Below are 15577 nucleotides of genomic sequence, written 5' to 3'. Positions count from 1 at the left end.
AGTCCCATACCGGCAAATAATTGCTGAAATCACCAGTACTCCTGGTGACTGTAATTCCAGCAATCCCATCCCTTGGAGTCATATAGGGCTCCATGGGGATGGGAATTTACCGGCACCCCACCACCCATAATATTTGTATTTATTTGTATTTTATTGAATTTATATAGCCCTTTAATCCAAAGTGCTTTACATGAGAACAAGAAAAAATACAACAAATATAAGATGGCAATTGAATCACAACTCGAAAACAGTATAAGGAACAATTTACAATATTGCTGAGGTGATGAGGGAGTGGAGAGGGACAGAGTTGTGAGAAGGAATGGGAGTGATTAGTGGAGGTAGAAGCGGATGTAAGAGGGAAGGCGAGAAGGTGTGAGAAAGAAGAGAGGAAAGAATAAGACTAGCTAAGAGCCAGAGTTGAGGTAGAAGGGAGAAGAGAGGATGGAGAGGGTAAGGAAGTACAGGAGTAAGAGGTAAGGCATGAGGCGGTGGGAGAAGTAGGAGGGGAAGTGAAAGGTGTTAGGGGGGAATGGAAAACATAAGATTTTAGAGAAGAGCGAAAGGAAGGGTATGAGGGAGAAGAGCGGATGTGGAGGGGGAGGCGGTTCCAGTGGAAGGGAGCGAGGAGTTGGAAAGAGCGGAAGCGGGAGGGGGCACAGGGTGGTGGAGGAGGAGAGAGTAGGAAAAGATTTGCAGAGCGGAGAGAACGAGAAGGGGTATAGAAAGTAAGAAGGGAGGAAAGGTAGGGGATGGGTGGAGTCCATAGAGGGATTTGAAGACAAGATAGAGGAACTTGAATTTGAGCTGGGAGTGAAAAGAGAGCCAACCTAGAGAGGTGAGAAAAGAGGAGATGGAGTCAAGAGGTGAGAGAAGGCAGAGGGAGCGGATGGCAGAGTGGTAGACAGATTTGAGTGGGGAGAGGTGAGAGGAGGGGAGTCCAAAGAAAAGGAAGCAACAGTAGAAAAGTCTGGAGAAGATGAGGGAGGCAATTAAGAGTTTAGTAGCGTGAAAGGTTAGGAGGGGTCGAATATCCCTGTAATAGCAGGATATCAGGTGGTAGAGACGGTAAGGCAGATTTGCTGGTATCCCAGAGGAATTTCCAGCAGGATATCGGCAACCCTATAATGAAGGCTCTTCACTGATTTCAGAACATGAGATGAATGTTGTTTTTATGAAATAACTGTGACACTGAATACAACAGAAATTTGCATTACATTATGAAGTTCTAAAAGACTAGTATAATGACAGAAATGTTATAGGATTGGTGTAGCCACAAATGGACTAAAATGTCTGGAAACAAATACATAAAAGTTTAACAAACTGGATACAACAGAAACTTGTATTACATTATGAAGTTCATATAGCAGATCTGTATAATAACAGAGAAATGGCACACAATTAGAGTAGCCACAAATAGACCAAGAAATGTCTGGAATTAAATGCATAATAGTATAACAAATGTATATGAAGTGTTAATTAAAAATCAAAATGCATCATTAATAATGACAATTGAATATTCATGTTCAATCCACTTAGATCACACTAAGTGGATTGAACATGAATATTAAATAACATTGTGTTATCTCAATAGTGGTAACATATTCACTGTTGTATAAACTAGGCAACATAAAATTCAGAAATGAACCAGCACTCTTTATCGGAAGAATAACAATTTGTATAATTGGTATTATCATAAGGCAGGCATGCATAAACCTTCATGGGATATATAATGAAGTACCATTACAATGGCAATCAAGAATATCTTCTATCTCGAAAAATACTAGAATAGTATATAAAAATAATGGAAGTATATAGGTAATATATGAAGAAACTATTAAAATAAGAGATGCTTGTTCTAGAATTAATACGCAATCAAACTTGAATAGAAACACGTCAGACGTGATGCAATAGCGTCATAACGTCATTGCGTCTTCGACATTTTATGCTATGATGCCACGAGCACTAATAATAAGACACAATCGCAAAATGGTGGCTGTAATCTAAGCAGAACTTCGCCAAACGAATTAACGACCACACCACTCTTTATCAAAAGGTGAGTTGTTCATTGACAAACAATTTAAAAAGAAAGGCTAGCTAGTTACATTATAGATAATGTGAGGAGCCAGAAATATTGTCTGTCTGCAGAACTCCAGCCCCCTATGGCCCTTCCCGGGTTGCCCCAGCTCCTCTGTGTGCCATGCTCCCTGCCCGAAAAGGGACTTAGTCCCTTATCTAATTACAGTGGTGCAGGCCATCTTTGTTTTTCTTTTTTTGATGGGAGAACAGGCACGCTCAATTTGTGCGGTACCATCTCCCATAAGAAAACCATTTAAACTATTTGCACCCTGGGTATAACCCCAGGCTGTAAATGGCCTACAGGACCGATAATGGCCTACCTCTTGCTGATGCCCTCGCTTTTGCCGGGTTGGCAGGCAATTAAAGGCCCTGTACGACAGACTTCTAGCTATATCAAATAGGATTTTGTTAGATTTGCAGGTAATCGATATGAGTGTTGCAGGTATCATTACACTTGAACTAATCACATGTGTGCTTTATGTATCTTGACTAATGGCTGTATGTAGTACTGAAACCAGTATGGTATATTATACCAACTTTGGTGAAGGTTTTTCTACCAAGACACTAGGGCTCTCATTAAAAGTTTGCCGGGTCTGGAAACAAGTGCTGGAAACAACGGTTAGCGGCACCTTTTCCGGACCAGCAAACTACAAGTCTGCCGGGTAGGGGTAGTGAATTACCGGCAGGCCTAACCTGCCGGCAATTCAAGACTCTACCGGAAGATTTTAAACAGAAGCACTGGCACCGTTACTAACCGTGCCAGTGATTCAGTATTCCCATTCCCGTGGAGCCCTATCGGACTCCACGGAAATGGTAACGTACAGTTCCTCCGCTGCCCGTAATATCCTGGTATTGCTGGGATATCAGGTGGCAGAAAAGGTAAGGTGAGTTTGCCGGTACCCGCCGGTGACCGGCAGACTCGTAATAGGGCCCAAGTCTTTTCTAAGAAAACATACGTGAAGTTGGTAAGTTTACAATTGTTTTCCTTCCATTTGCGCTTTATCTTAGCAACATTAGTATAACAAATTAGCTAAGTCTATTTTTTTTAAGTCGAAAGAAGGTCTGAATTGCAAGAAGGACACAACATATCATGATTTGCGTTATTCAAAATTTGCTGAAATTGTATAATATCAGTTTGGTATAGATATATACACATATTGTGTGTGGTACATGACATTCTTCTCTAGACCTTCTTACAAGTAACTGAGGCATTTTTGGGGATCCTCTTGTGTTTATGGGGATTGATCCACTACCTGTTTTATTCATGATACAGTGTATATTGCATATGGGTTATTGCATTTCTATTTGGAGGAACGAGTGCAGAGGATAGCTGTTCTGAGTCATTCAAGTACATATTGTTTGCAAACAGTGACAATTGAAACAGCAGAATGAAGGCAACATTTGGAATTGAGCGCTGATGTTGTGAAATTTAAAGGGACCAGTAGATGTGGAGTGTGCCGTGGTTGAGGCATGTGTGATTGTTTTGCTTTCTAATGGGGATACAGGGAACTCTGATGATGTGGTGTAATCCTGTATAGAAAGTCTTTTGATGGTTTCAAAAACAGAGCACATCTCGGAGAGTGGAGTGTACAAAATACAAAGACTATTCTAAAATGCAAGGGATCTCTGATTTTACTTTGCTTGCATAAAAATGTACTCAAATAAAAAAGAAAAAGACCCAGGAGTGCACAAACACATGTGTGGCAAGTAACTCATATGTTTAAAGATTGTATTGCCAATATCTAGAAGTGCCTGGTTGAGAGTAGACTTTGAGACTTGTGAATTGTTACAACATATGCAAGCAGAGATTACACTTGGATAAGCAGTATCTAAAAGCGGCTCCTGGGTATCCGGAATTAACCAGTGAGCAGGAGTTACCACTGGGGAACGAGGAACTAGTACATAGTGTTCCAAAAATTGAATTCCACATAAGATGCAAATGTAAAGTTGTTTCCATGTATAAGGCTTTATGCTTTAAATGTCATATAGATGTGTCCTAATGCTCATTTATAGATTGTCCCAAGCCCACAGAGTTAATGACACATGATTACGTTTTTCAGCATCAGTTGGTCAGAGGAGCCAAAAGTAGCTCCTGGCAGTTGTTGGTATCATGCTAGCCAGGCGCTTCTAATAGCTTCCAGCTCCCCTCAAACACAAAACCTGCCATTCTGACACCCAAAATCAAACCCTTGAAGAATCCTCTTCTGTGATAGGTATTTCCGTTCATCCTACTTACCAGATTATCGAGCAGGCCTGGGTATGTTGGTTTAGTTGACGACCTTCTGGCAAGCCACATGAAAAGCTCACCTCCTCGCCACAAATAGCCATTGATGTGAACGCCATACTGCTTTACACCAAACAGTGCTAGAGAGGGAGAAAAATGGCTTGTTATAAACAGGCAAAACATGCATAATTTCTTTAAAATGTTACCAACACCTGAGTTTTAAGAGCCATGTAACTATCTAGGCATTTTTTGATGCCAACCTGCTGAAGCTCAATATTGTACTGCTGAATCAATGGTGCCACTTTTAGTTGCAATATGTTTCTGGATAAGCCTGTGAAGAGCATGCACTTGACATCTACAGGTAAAATGTTACTGTAAAATGGTGCATGTAGTCAGAATATGAATCAAAGGGCCTGAATGTCGACGAGCAGTACAGGAGTTCCGGGTGGTCAGTGACGGTGGATACTTCACTAAGGGGACTTTCTTGAAGACCAGAAAGTGCTGTATGTTATGTTAGGTTGTGTTGTGTTATGTTATGTAAGTGAGGGTAAGGAACCGGCACCGTTCATTCCGGGCTGCCCTATTAGGAGGTCTGCAGCGGGTCCCGTTCTGGAACGCCTGGTCAGATCAGGCGTCCTTAGAGGGACCCGCTAGCAGACCAGGATGCTAACAACGGGCCCGTCATTAACTGGCCCATTGTTAGCATCCTCCCCATTCCTTTGAGCCCTATAGGGGCTCAATGGGAATGGGGATGTACTGGGTCTGGGTCCCGAGAATGGGAATTACCGGGCCCGCCAATTCCCTATTCCTGGAACCCAGACCTGGTACCCGGTATGGGGGTAGCCATTCCGCTTAAAAAGCGGCATGGCTACCCCCATACTCGTAATGAGGCCCAGTGTGTGTAGGTTTTCTTCTAGGTGGTCGGGGTTGGTGGGCGTGCAAGGTGTTTGAATGCACTTGGTAGGCCTTATGTACTTGTGGTGCAAGGATGCATTGGCCGTTTTGAGACTGCGTCAGTTATTGGAGGAGTTGTGGTGGTCTGCTCTTTGGCATCAGTGTGGGGTGGCTGTTAATGGTGCCATGTTTGAGTGGCATTGTTTGTTTGAATGTGGTATGCATGCAAGAGTATGGAGGGTTTTAGTGTGGGTTAGTGTGGGAAAGAGTACAATCCTCATTGCATTGAGTTAAGTCTCATTTGTGCAGGTAGCTTGTTGGGTAATTGAAATCCAGTGTGCCATGGTCAGCCATGTTTGGTCTCTCTTTGACAATGGCCTATGGCGTGCGAGGTAGCTAGGCAGATTTAACAGCTATGCTTTTACTACTTTCCTGAAGGGGTCAGGTGTTCCTCTATTGTTCGTATTCCCTTGGGGAGGGAGTTCCAGAGTTTCAGTTTGATGCTTGAAAATGCTGATCCACCCCATTTAATTTTCAAATAATGTTTGGATTCAAGGCATTTGTCATTGTTAGACCTTGGAGTTCTGTTTGGTCTGTAAATAGGAGATTTTCTCTTGCAGGAATCCTTACCCGTAAATTGTTCTGTGAAGAATTCCGAATATTTTTAAATAGACACTTTTCCTTCCTGGTAGCCAGTGTACAGGCTTGGTCTGGCCCACATGGCAATAGAGCTGTGCCTCAATTGCCAGTCCATGATTCTAGTATGGGCCAGTTTGTTTGGCCAGGATGGGCCATTTTCCTACCAGAGTGGGCCAGTTTCGTAAGTTACTATAACAACTTTAACCAATGATACTAGCCAAAAATGGCTTTTAAATGCATTATTTGCTAAATAATGTACCAAAAACACCCCCTTGGGTAGTACACAAACAGTCTGTTCTGAAAAGTAAAGAACTGTAATGTGTGATTTTGGACCACTTTTTCATTGGTGCTTGGACCGATTTTATGTCACAGTTCGACCCTGCCAGAGTTTGGATCTTGGTGCTGTTGTGATGTGTTCTCTCTTGTTGAGTTTTAGAAAGAATCTTGCTGCTATGCTCTTGATTCGTTGTAGAGTTTTGGTGAGGTGGTCAGGCATTCGAAGGTAGATGCTGTTTACATAGTGTATTCTTGACATGACAAGCAAGACAATGGAAAGTGTTCTGTGTGGAAAAGTGAGTCAAATCCATCTGGTAGATCACAGGTGCAAGACGCATACCCTTACTACTGCGTTAACTTGAGGTTCTGGTGTTAGCTCATTGTCCATCAGCATTCAGAGATTTGTAACCACCTTGGAAGCTTGTGATCTGATTCTCATTTCTGTAGGCCATGGTATGGAAGGTTGGACAGAAGTGTTGATGGGGTGGGTTCAGTACAGTTTTATCCAAGTTCAGTTTAAGATTATTATTGTTCATCCATGCATTGATTTGTGAGAGGCAATTGACGAGGGTTTGGTCTATGTCTTTGCTGGTGGCGGTTTTGTAGATGATTTGAGTGTCATCTGCGAAGTTGTAGTATGTAAGCCCACGTTGTTTGATGAGTTTGCCGAGAGGAGCGATGTAGATGTTGAAGAGAATTGGTGAAAGGGATAAGCCTTGTGCAATACCACATGGGAGTGCGAATGAGGTTGAGCTGAGAAGGGATAGCCAAGTGACTTGGCAGGAAGGATTTTATCCATTGTAGAGCAATGTTGCTTACCCCTGCTTCGTATATTCTTTTGATGAGGGTTTCATGACTGACTGTGTCAAAAGCCACTGAAAGTTCGAATAGTATCAGTGCAGAGGTGGAACACATGTTTAAGGTATCCCAGAAGGAGAGTAGTGCTGATTCAGTACCTCTCACTGGTTGTTTTCCACATGTGTTAGGATTTGTTCATAAACTTAGGTTTATGGGAGTTTAGCTGGGTAAGGGATGTTTGATATTGGCCAGTAGTTGGTAGGGTTGTCTGTGCTTCTTGTGGGATCTTTGAGAATGGGTATAATGTAGGCAGATTTGAAGTTTGAGGACGGTTCCTGTTTCCAAGGAGTGGTTCATTAACTTGTGAAAGTACTCTGAAGGTGTATCTTTCCCGAGGATGTTCTTTTAAATATGTGGTGGGCATGGGTCTGCTAGAGAGCCAGCTTTGGTGCTTTCTTTCACCAGTTTAGTAATGTCTTCTGTGGAAATTGCTGAGCAACAGTTCCCCATTGTGGTTGGTTCTGGGGATGCGCTGATGGTGATATCATTGCATATGTCCTTGGGCACAGCGCTAATGATTTGCTGGATGGTTATGTCTACATTTTTAAAGTGATTTGCAAGGTCGTCTCAGAGTTTCTGTGATTGAATGGGGACATTATTGTATGATGTTTGATTTCTTCGCTTGTTAATGATGTTATGACATCTTTTTCTGTGTACTGCCTGCTTTCAAAATTAATTTGGCATAGTGCATTTCTTTGCTTTTAGTATTTCCGCTTTATAGAGCTATATCTGTTTTTGGTGTGCAATTATGTCCCGTTTATAATGTTTCCCCCATGCTTGTTCTAACTTTCAGTTTATTTTCTTCAAAGCTCAGAGCTGGAGAGTAAAACATCTTGCGGCCAATTTATTTTGGGAGAGGATGAAGAGTTTCTTTGGTGCTACAGAGTATAGGGCTTCTGCAATACATTTTCTGGAGCATCTCTATTATTTCTTCTGGTGGGAGTGTGTCCAGGAGGTTCTATGTGAAAATCTCCCCAGGAAAAATTTAGCTATGTGAAAATTTAGTCATCAAAAAGTCGTTTAAAAAAATTTAGTTATTCAATACAAGCCATGCAAAGAGTGAAAATGTTGCCAATAATAAGGTTGCTGAAAAAGCAATTTTTAAATACACAAAGGTACAAGTCTGTAAAGCCTAACAATGGCCTAAACCTCTAATAAAACCTCCACCATCACCCTACCTTCCTAAACCTTACCCTAACTCTAATTGCAACTGTGAGAAACATAAGGGTATTCTCCCAGGTAAGCCCAGAGATTCCTCTATTCAGGTGGCCAGGGGAAGGCCATTGCTTTTGGGTCCCAACCCTGGGGGTGGAAAGTTAGGGAGGATCACATGGGTAGGGGCTTCCGGGGTAACATATCTGGGAGACCCTCGGGTGAGACGCAGTACCGTATTAGGATGACAGGGGGAAAGGAAGACATCCCCAAGGGCGTCATAGGATATTCAGGTCTATCTCTCTTGAATAAGGAAGAGAAGTCCAATCATAGTAGAATGACATGGGTGGGGGAAGCACGGGAACCAAAGGGAACCAAATTTGTTTGGCTATAACATCAACGGGTCCTTCCCCAACTCAAGTAAAAGGACTTCTTATCCATGTCCGTCCAACCATTCCAAATCACCAGTAAAGAAGGGTAGTATGGAAAAAAGGGAAATGTCCCAGTTATATAAATATCAAGCTGGGTGTTCCCCTTCTTCCCAATTTCAACCACCTTATTACTCTTCACCCTGCAAGAACCCTTATTGGCCTTGTCCCATCCGCACCCCCGCCCCATTTTTAATAAGTGCCGGGATGAAGAAGAGGCGATCAGGAGCAATGAGGAACCCATAGGAACAACATAGGAATACAAAGTTAGTCCTACCATCTAACACCTTTAAATTATACCACCAATATAGTCAGGCAAGGTCAGACACTTTTGGTAATGTTAAAGGTATTTGTACTGCGCTCCGTCACCAATGGAATTGTTCCCCATGCGCTCTGGTGGATCTGCAAACAAATCAGGAGGGGTGGGGGTTAGTAGGGTGAAGTGGGAGTAGAAAAGCGAGGAAGGTGGTGTCCTGTTGGCATCTCAAGTTCGGTTTTCACTGTGCATTGAGCTTGGGTGCAATTATTGAATCGATGTGGGTCCTCATGTGCTGCTGGTGCGAGTTATGTGTTGTTTGTTTGTTGTTGCAGTGTGGTCAGGTATGTGTGGTATGCTGTGCGGAGAAGTGGTTGTGTGATTTTTTGTGTGACAGATGTATGTGGAAAGTTGATCTTATGGGTTAGTGGGTTCTTTTGTCTCTTAGTCTTTACGATTCTTGATCCACGTCTCCAACTGTCCTATCGAGTTGGTATTTTAGTCTGTCCGTCTACTTGTTAGGTGTGGTGGGATGGCAAGTTTCTATCTGAGCTATTTCAGAGCTTTGTTTAGCAGGTTGAGGCACACATTTTCCCCCGCTCTGGTATTGGTGCTGTGTATTTTACATTCATCAGCTCCCTTCCTATCCATTTCCCTGTCGGTGAACCATAGCTGCCTTGTCTGCTTCGTCGGTTAAAGATGTGTTGACATGTCACCCTGATCTCTCCAAATTCGCTCCTTGGTGTGATCCTAACTAATCTATCTTTCATTTTGGTATAGTGATATGCCGTAAACTGAATGTGCCCCCTCGTTCTGTTAATGAAAGCTAGTTTAGGGAGATAGGCAGGATCGGTTCCCTCTCTGAGTATTGTTTCAGCTGCGTATGTGCACCGATAGGCATTCCTTCTAGTTACGGAAAGAGCCAGGTTTGAAGTAGTTTTCTGAATAGACGGTGATCTCTTGTATTACGTATGTTCTTTGGTAGCTCATTCCAGGTTTTTGGTGCCAGGTGAGAGAAAAAGGATCCTCCGAAATATTCTTTTGTTGTATGGTTTTAGTTCCAAACTGACGTCGCTGCTAGATCTGAGTGGTCTTGTTGGGTAGTAGACGTTTCTTTTCTCTCTTAGGAATTCTGCGCCTTGGCCGTGGATTGCTCTGTATGTTATGCACATTGAAGTTCCGTTGGCCGAGGGATGTAGGTATTGTTTTCTCTGTTTTTAGAGATTATCATTACTTCTGTTTTTCCTGGGTTGAGTTTGAGGAAGTTCGAGTTCATCCAGCTGTAGATTTCATGAAGGCAGCTCTCTAGAGTTGTGTTTTCTTCTTGTGTGTTTTGTATCTTGTAGACTATTTGTGTGTCATCAGTGTGGTTGTAGCTTGTGAGCCTGTGTCTTCAAATGATCTTGATTAGTTGAGTCAGGTAAATGTTGAATAATAACAGAGAGAAGGATAATCCTTGTGGTACGCCACAGGTGGATTTTCTTGAGTTGGATTTCAAAGGTTTGATCCATATGGTTTCTGTTCTGTTTGTAAGGAAGGATTTAATGTTAATGTTAAAGGATATTTGTACCACGCACTATCACCACCATAGTGGTCGCCTAGCGCTCTGGCGGATCTGAAAAGGAAATGGGGTAGGGGTGAGTTAGTGGGAGGGAGCGGGATAAGTGCAAGAGAGCAGTGATGTGCTGTTGGCTGCTTCAGTTCAGTTAACACTGTTCGCTGAGCTTGGAGGTGCTTTCCGCTCAGTAGCCGTCATGTGCTGTTGTGTGTGTGGTTTGTTTGTTGTTGCGTTGTCCCCAAATGCGGGATACTCGACTGCATAATTTCTGGTATGAGAATGCTGAGAATTTATCCATAGCAAGGTTAAGTCAGTGATATGGGGATGTCATGATTAACTGTGTTGAATGCTGCAGAGAGATCTAGAAGTAGCAGAGCAGTGCTCTTGTCTGAGTCTGCGTTTGCCTTTAGATCATCCCAGATTGAGATAAGTGCTGTTTCTTTTCCTCTCATTGGTCTAAAACCTAATTGTGCCTGGTCTAATAGGTGGTGTTCTTCTATGAATTCTTGGGTTATTCTGTAGACGTATGTTTCGCTGGGTACGGGATGTTGGAGATAGGACTGTAATTAGAAAGGTCCTCCACGTTTCCTGTTTTGTCCTTGAGGAGCAGCTTGATGCATGTGGATTTGAAGGATTGTGGCCCTTTCCCTGTTGCAATTGAGTGGTTGAAGAGATTTATGTAGTAGTCCATGGGTGTTCCTTGAGTGAGGATTGATTTGTAGATGTCTGGGGGCCAGGGATCCATGGGGGAGCCTGTTTTGTTGCTTTTGTTTACCAGCTTGACAAATGTTCCGCTGATATTTGGGAGAAGCTTCAAAGTTTGTTCAGGCGTTCCTCGTATGGGTGGGTGGGTTCCATGTTGCGGTCGCATGGTCTGCTTTGTATGGTCTGTTGGATGGTGATGATTTTGTTCTTGAAGTGCTCTGCAAGGTTGTTGCATAGTTTCTTCAATGGTATCAGAGCATTGTTGCACCCAGGTTTTATTTTATTTCGTTTATGAGTTTAAACAGTTCTTTTGGGGTGTTTGGTGCTTTGATGATTATGTTGTCAAAGTATTTCCTTTTGGATTTCCTTTTTGTTTGAGCGAATTTGTTTTTGGAATTTGAATTTATTTGCTCTGTCGTTTTTGATCCTCCATTCTAGTTCCAGTTTTCAGTTTTTCCTTTTCATGGCGCTGAGTAGCGGGGGGAAAACCATTTTGCTGTTGCCCTTTTGTGTGATGGGGTAAAAGGTGCAGTTAGTTATGGGGGACTATGGGTTCCTGGTAAGCTTGGGAAGTGATTCTGGTTGTGGTTAGTAGCTTTCAGTGGTTGCTGGATGTTCAAGACTCCTAAATAACTAGAGAAAGGCCTAGGTTTCACAGACTTGTAGGCAGTAGTTAGAAACACATATATTTGAGATTCTTAGATAAACAGTTGGATGCCTAGGTTTCACCATACAATGGTACTTCGGTGTAGGTTTGTAAGGCTTGTTCACATTAGGATCCCAGGCGGTGTCCTGGCTGTGTATGTTTAGTGGATAGAAAACTTATTGCAGGGGGTGGTAACAATGACTACCCTGAGTTCCCCCTACCTTGTCTGTTGATGCCAGTTGACGGCTGGCTGTTTCTCCTTCAGCGAGTGTGGGTACTGTCTGACTGTGATTATGCGTGATCGCGAGAGTTGTGGGCAGCTGCTTTGGGAATCTGCAGAGTTTGCCACTACAGTCAGAAGGCTGGCACTTCTTTACCAGCAGCTTGTTCTCGGTGTGGTGTGATGTTCAGGTAGGTTGGTGAGAGGTTGGCTGGGTTCTCCATTACACAGTCATATGTGGGTGGGGTTAGGAGATAGGTTTTGGTGGCCGTGAATGGAGAGTATCCTTTTAGTGGTTGTCAGCCTGCTTACCCTGCTGATACCTGCAGACACCTGCAGACACCTCTTGGGCTGCCTGTAGGGGCTGCCCTTTGCCTTAGGGCCCTTAGCCGCCGAGGCTGCAACGGGCAGAGGGCTGCCCTAGCACTATGATGTATGTGGGAACCTTTGGTCAATCAGGGGCGGAGGGAGGGAGGGACAGGAGGCGGGAGCGAGGGAGGAAACGCATGAGCAAGGACCAGGTGTGGAGGGTTGAGCGTGCAGGGCTGGGTAGCTCAAATCAAGTTGAGCGAATGAAAAAGGGGGGCACCAGTGAAGGCGCGATACTCACCTGCACCTGGGACCAAAATGGTGCAGTGGGAGTCGTGGATGTTACCACAAGCTTCTTGTGTAGATACACACAGAGCTCTAGCTAATCAGGGGAGGAGGGAGTGAGGGAGGAAACACACAGGCAAGGACCCGGTGCGGAGGATTGAGCGCGCAGGGCTGGGGGGCTCAAATCAAGTTGGAGGAGTGAAAATGGGGAGCACCAGTGAAGGCACAACACTGACCTGCACCTCAGACCAAAATGGTGCGGCGGTTGTTGTGGATGTTATCACAAGCTTCTCGTGTGGATGCACACGGAGCTCTAGCCAATTAGGGGAGCAGAGAGGAACAGGAGGCGGGAGCAGGGGAGGAAACACACAGGCAAGGACCCGGTGCGGAGGGTTGAGCGTGCGGTGCTGGGGGGCTAAATCAAGTTAGAGGAGCGAAATTGGGGGGCACCAGTGCAGGCACAACACTCCCCTGCACCTGGGACCAAAATGGTGCAGTGGGAGTCGTGGATGTTACCACAAGCTTCTCATGTGGATACACACTGAGCTCTAGCCAATCAGGGGAGGAGGGAGGGACAGGAGAAGGGAGTGAGGCAGGAAACACACAGGCAAGGACCCGGTGCGGAGGGTTGAGCGCACGGTGCTGGAGGGCTCAAATCAAGTTGGAGGAACGAAAAGGAGGGTCTCCAGTGAAGGCATGACCCTCACCTGCACCTGGGAACAAAATGGTGCGGTGGATGTAACCACAAGCTTCTCGTGACTGCCACCAATAACGGGTCTGGCACCGGTGTTGTTCATTGGGGACTTACCAGTCCATTGCGACCTTGGAGGGAGCGGTAAGTCCCCATTGACCAAACCATTCCCCATTCCCATTGAGCGGTAGGGCTCAATGGGAATGGGGAGGGTGCAATGGTCTTGCGAATGGCAAGCCCGTTATTTGCGCCCTGGTCCCCTAACGGGACCCCTAAGGGACGTGTGGTCCGACCACACGTCCCTTACGGGTCCCGTTAGGGGACCTCAGAATCGGGCGGTAGGGGAATACTGGCACCAGTCTCCTTACTGGTGCCCGGTATCCCCTACCGCCCGACTCGGAACAAGGCCCAATGTCTCACACAACCCTTATTTTACGCTGAACCCTTACCTAACACTAACCTTTTGGCACGCTAAAGTATTTTATTTGCATGTGATTCCGTATAAAATACTAAATAAATAGAAAATACACAGTGAACCTAACTCCAACCCTATCAGCAGCTCTCCATTTATTTCATAGCACTTTCCTTATCCCAAAACCTTGCTCTAATGCTAACCTTGGCCCTACTCTAACCGCAACACTAACATTTGCCCTAACCCTTACTCTACCCTAACCCATAGGTTTATCCTAACCCTTATCCTTTACCAGCATAACTAGCCCTCTCCAACCTCCCTATCCCTTTCTTTAACACTTACCCAAACCATTACTATGTTAGCAATAGCCTTCCCAAAACCCCTATCCTAACACTTACCCTGATACTTAATATACCCTGATTACCAACCAAACCCCAACATCAACAACCCTCTCACAATCGCCCTGGTCCAGTTCTAGGTGGAGGAAGAGTGATTAAAAGTCTGGGATGTTGTGGTTCTTATGGGTGCTTCGTAAACGATGGCTAGGCTTCCTCTTCTTTTTTCTCCTTGGTTGGCTTGCTGAGATTTAAGTTGCTAGGGAGGGATTAGTGTGCAACTACCTTAAAGTCATCAATTAGCCATGTTCCTGTGAAGAAGAGCATATCCGTTCCCCCTTCGCTGAGGAGCTTGCGTATCTCTGTGGTATGGTTCAACATTGATTGGGCATTAATCAGATTGCAGTGAATTTTCTTGTTTTCTGTGTTCTGTTTATCGACTAGGCATTGTGTCAGTACGGTGATTGCCCCTTGGCTCCTCTGGACATCTGATCTAATTATTGACTTTGGTTTGAGTGTTGAGTGGGGGATCTTTGTTGTTTCCAGTTCTTCATTGAGGACATTGGGCCTCATTACGAGTCCGGCGTTAACCAAGGCGGTAAAACCACCTGGTTACCGCCAGACTCGTATTACCATTCCGCCACCGTGATTCCCGGAATTACCGGGGCATTATAACCCCGGTGACCCGGGAATTCCAGAGGCGGAATGGTGTAAATCCCCATCACCATTGAGTCCCATAGGACTCAATGGGGATGGGGATCATGGAAACACCGGCACTATCTCGTGATGGTGCCGGTGTTTCCTCGTCCGCCTGCAGGCAGACAGTGTTAAACCCGCCAGGTCAGACCTGGCGGGATTGACGCCTCCGCCTGCAGGAGTCGTGATCACCCGGTATGGAAACAACGGTGGCGGCGGGATTACCGCCACCGTTGTTTCCATACCGGGTGAGTTGTAATGAGGCCCATTGAGCAGGTTGCATGTAGGGTGAATGTTACTTTCACGGGTGCATGTGATTTTGTGAGTAGTATTCTGTTGTATCGCCAGTCCTTGGTGATAAAAGGTGTGTTCAAGTGGGTTGCTTTTCTTCTTGTTCTTTGAGCATTTCTTAGCCCGTTGGTGGAGGTTGCATCTTCTCTCCTAGTGTGGGTGTGACTTCTTAGGTTGGCCGGTTGTTAGGCTTTGTAGGTGGATAGGTTTTGCAAGACAGAAACCATTTTTGATCGAGATGTTCCGAACAGCTCTGTTCTTTGGGGAGTAATTTGCATGAGGTTTCCTCGAGTATTGAGATTCCATGAAGTAGTTGGTTGGTTCTTTGGCTTTCTTTGCTGGTGCTTGTCCCTTTATGTGTAGTTCTTGTCCAGCAATCTTTCCATAAGCAAGACATTTTGGCATGGTTCGTACGATTGGGTTACTTGAGATGTGATCTGAGTGTGCTGCCTGAGTGTTGTAGGAATAGGGTGCCTGACATTTTCTTCCTGAGTGCATTGTAGTTACAGGGAATTGACTATACTACATCAGTGGTTGCAGTGAGGTTTAGTTCACCAGTTAAAGCAATCTGTGTGGCACTTTGGCTTGTCAACAATGGGTTAATATCACTGTGGATGTGTCAGGGA

The 15577-nt window shown here is 44.6% G+C and overlaps 1 protein-coding gene across 4 annotated transcripts in view; it reads right to left on the bottom strand.

Annotated features, from left to right (window-relative positions):
* The window catches only part of LOC138569469 (uncharacterized), a 442006-nt gene that overhangs the window by 186346 nt on the left and 240083 nt on the right, over positions 1–15577 (bottom strand). For all 4 annotated transcript variants that reach the window (XM_069647461.1, XM_069647462.1, XM_069647459.1 and 1 more), the window contains one exon: positions 4313–4440. In XM_069647461.1, coding sequence (XP_069503562.1) covers positions 4313–4440 — 128 coding nt within the window. The remainder of the gene's footprint in view (positions 1–4312; positions 4441–15577) is intronic.

This window comes from Ambystoma mexicanum, chromosome 2q, assembly GCF_040938575.1.
Source record: "Ambystoma mexicanum isolate Mex_15411 chromosome 2q, UKY_AmexF1_1, whole genome shotgun sequence".
NCBI classification, from domain to species: domain Eukaryota; kingdom Metazoa; phylum Chordata; class Amphibia; order Caudata; family Ambystomatidae; genus Ambystoma; species Ambystoma mexicanum.
The sequence above is the reverse complement of the archived record's forward strand: the minus strand, read 5'-3'. Positions and strand labels throughout refer to the sequence as shown.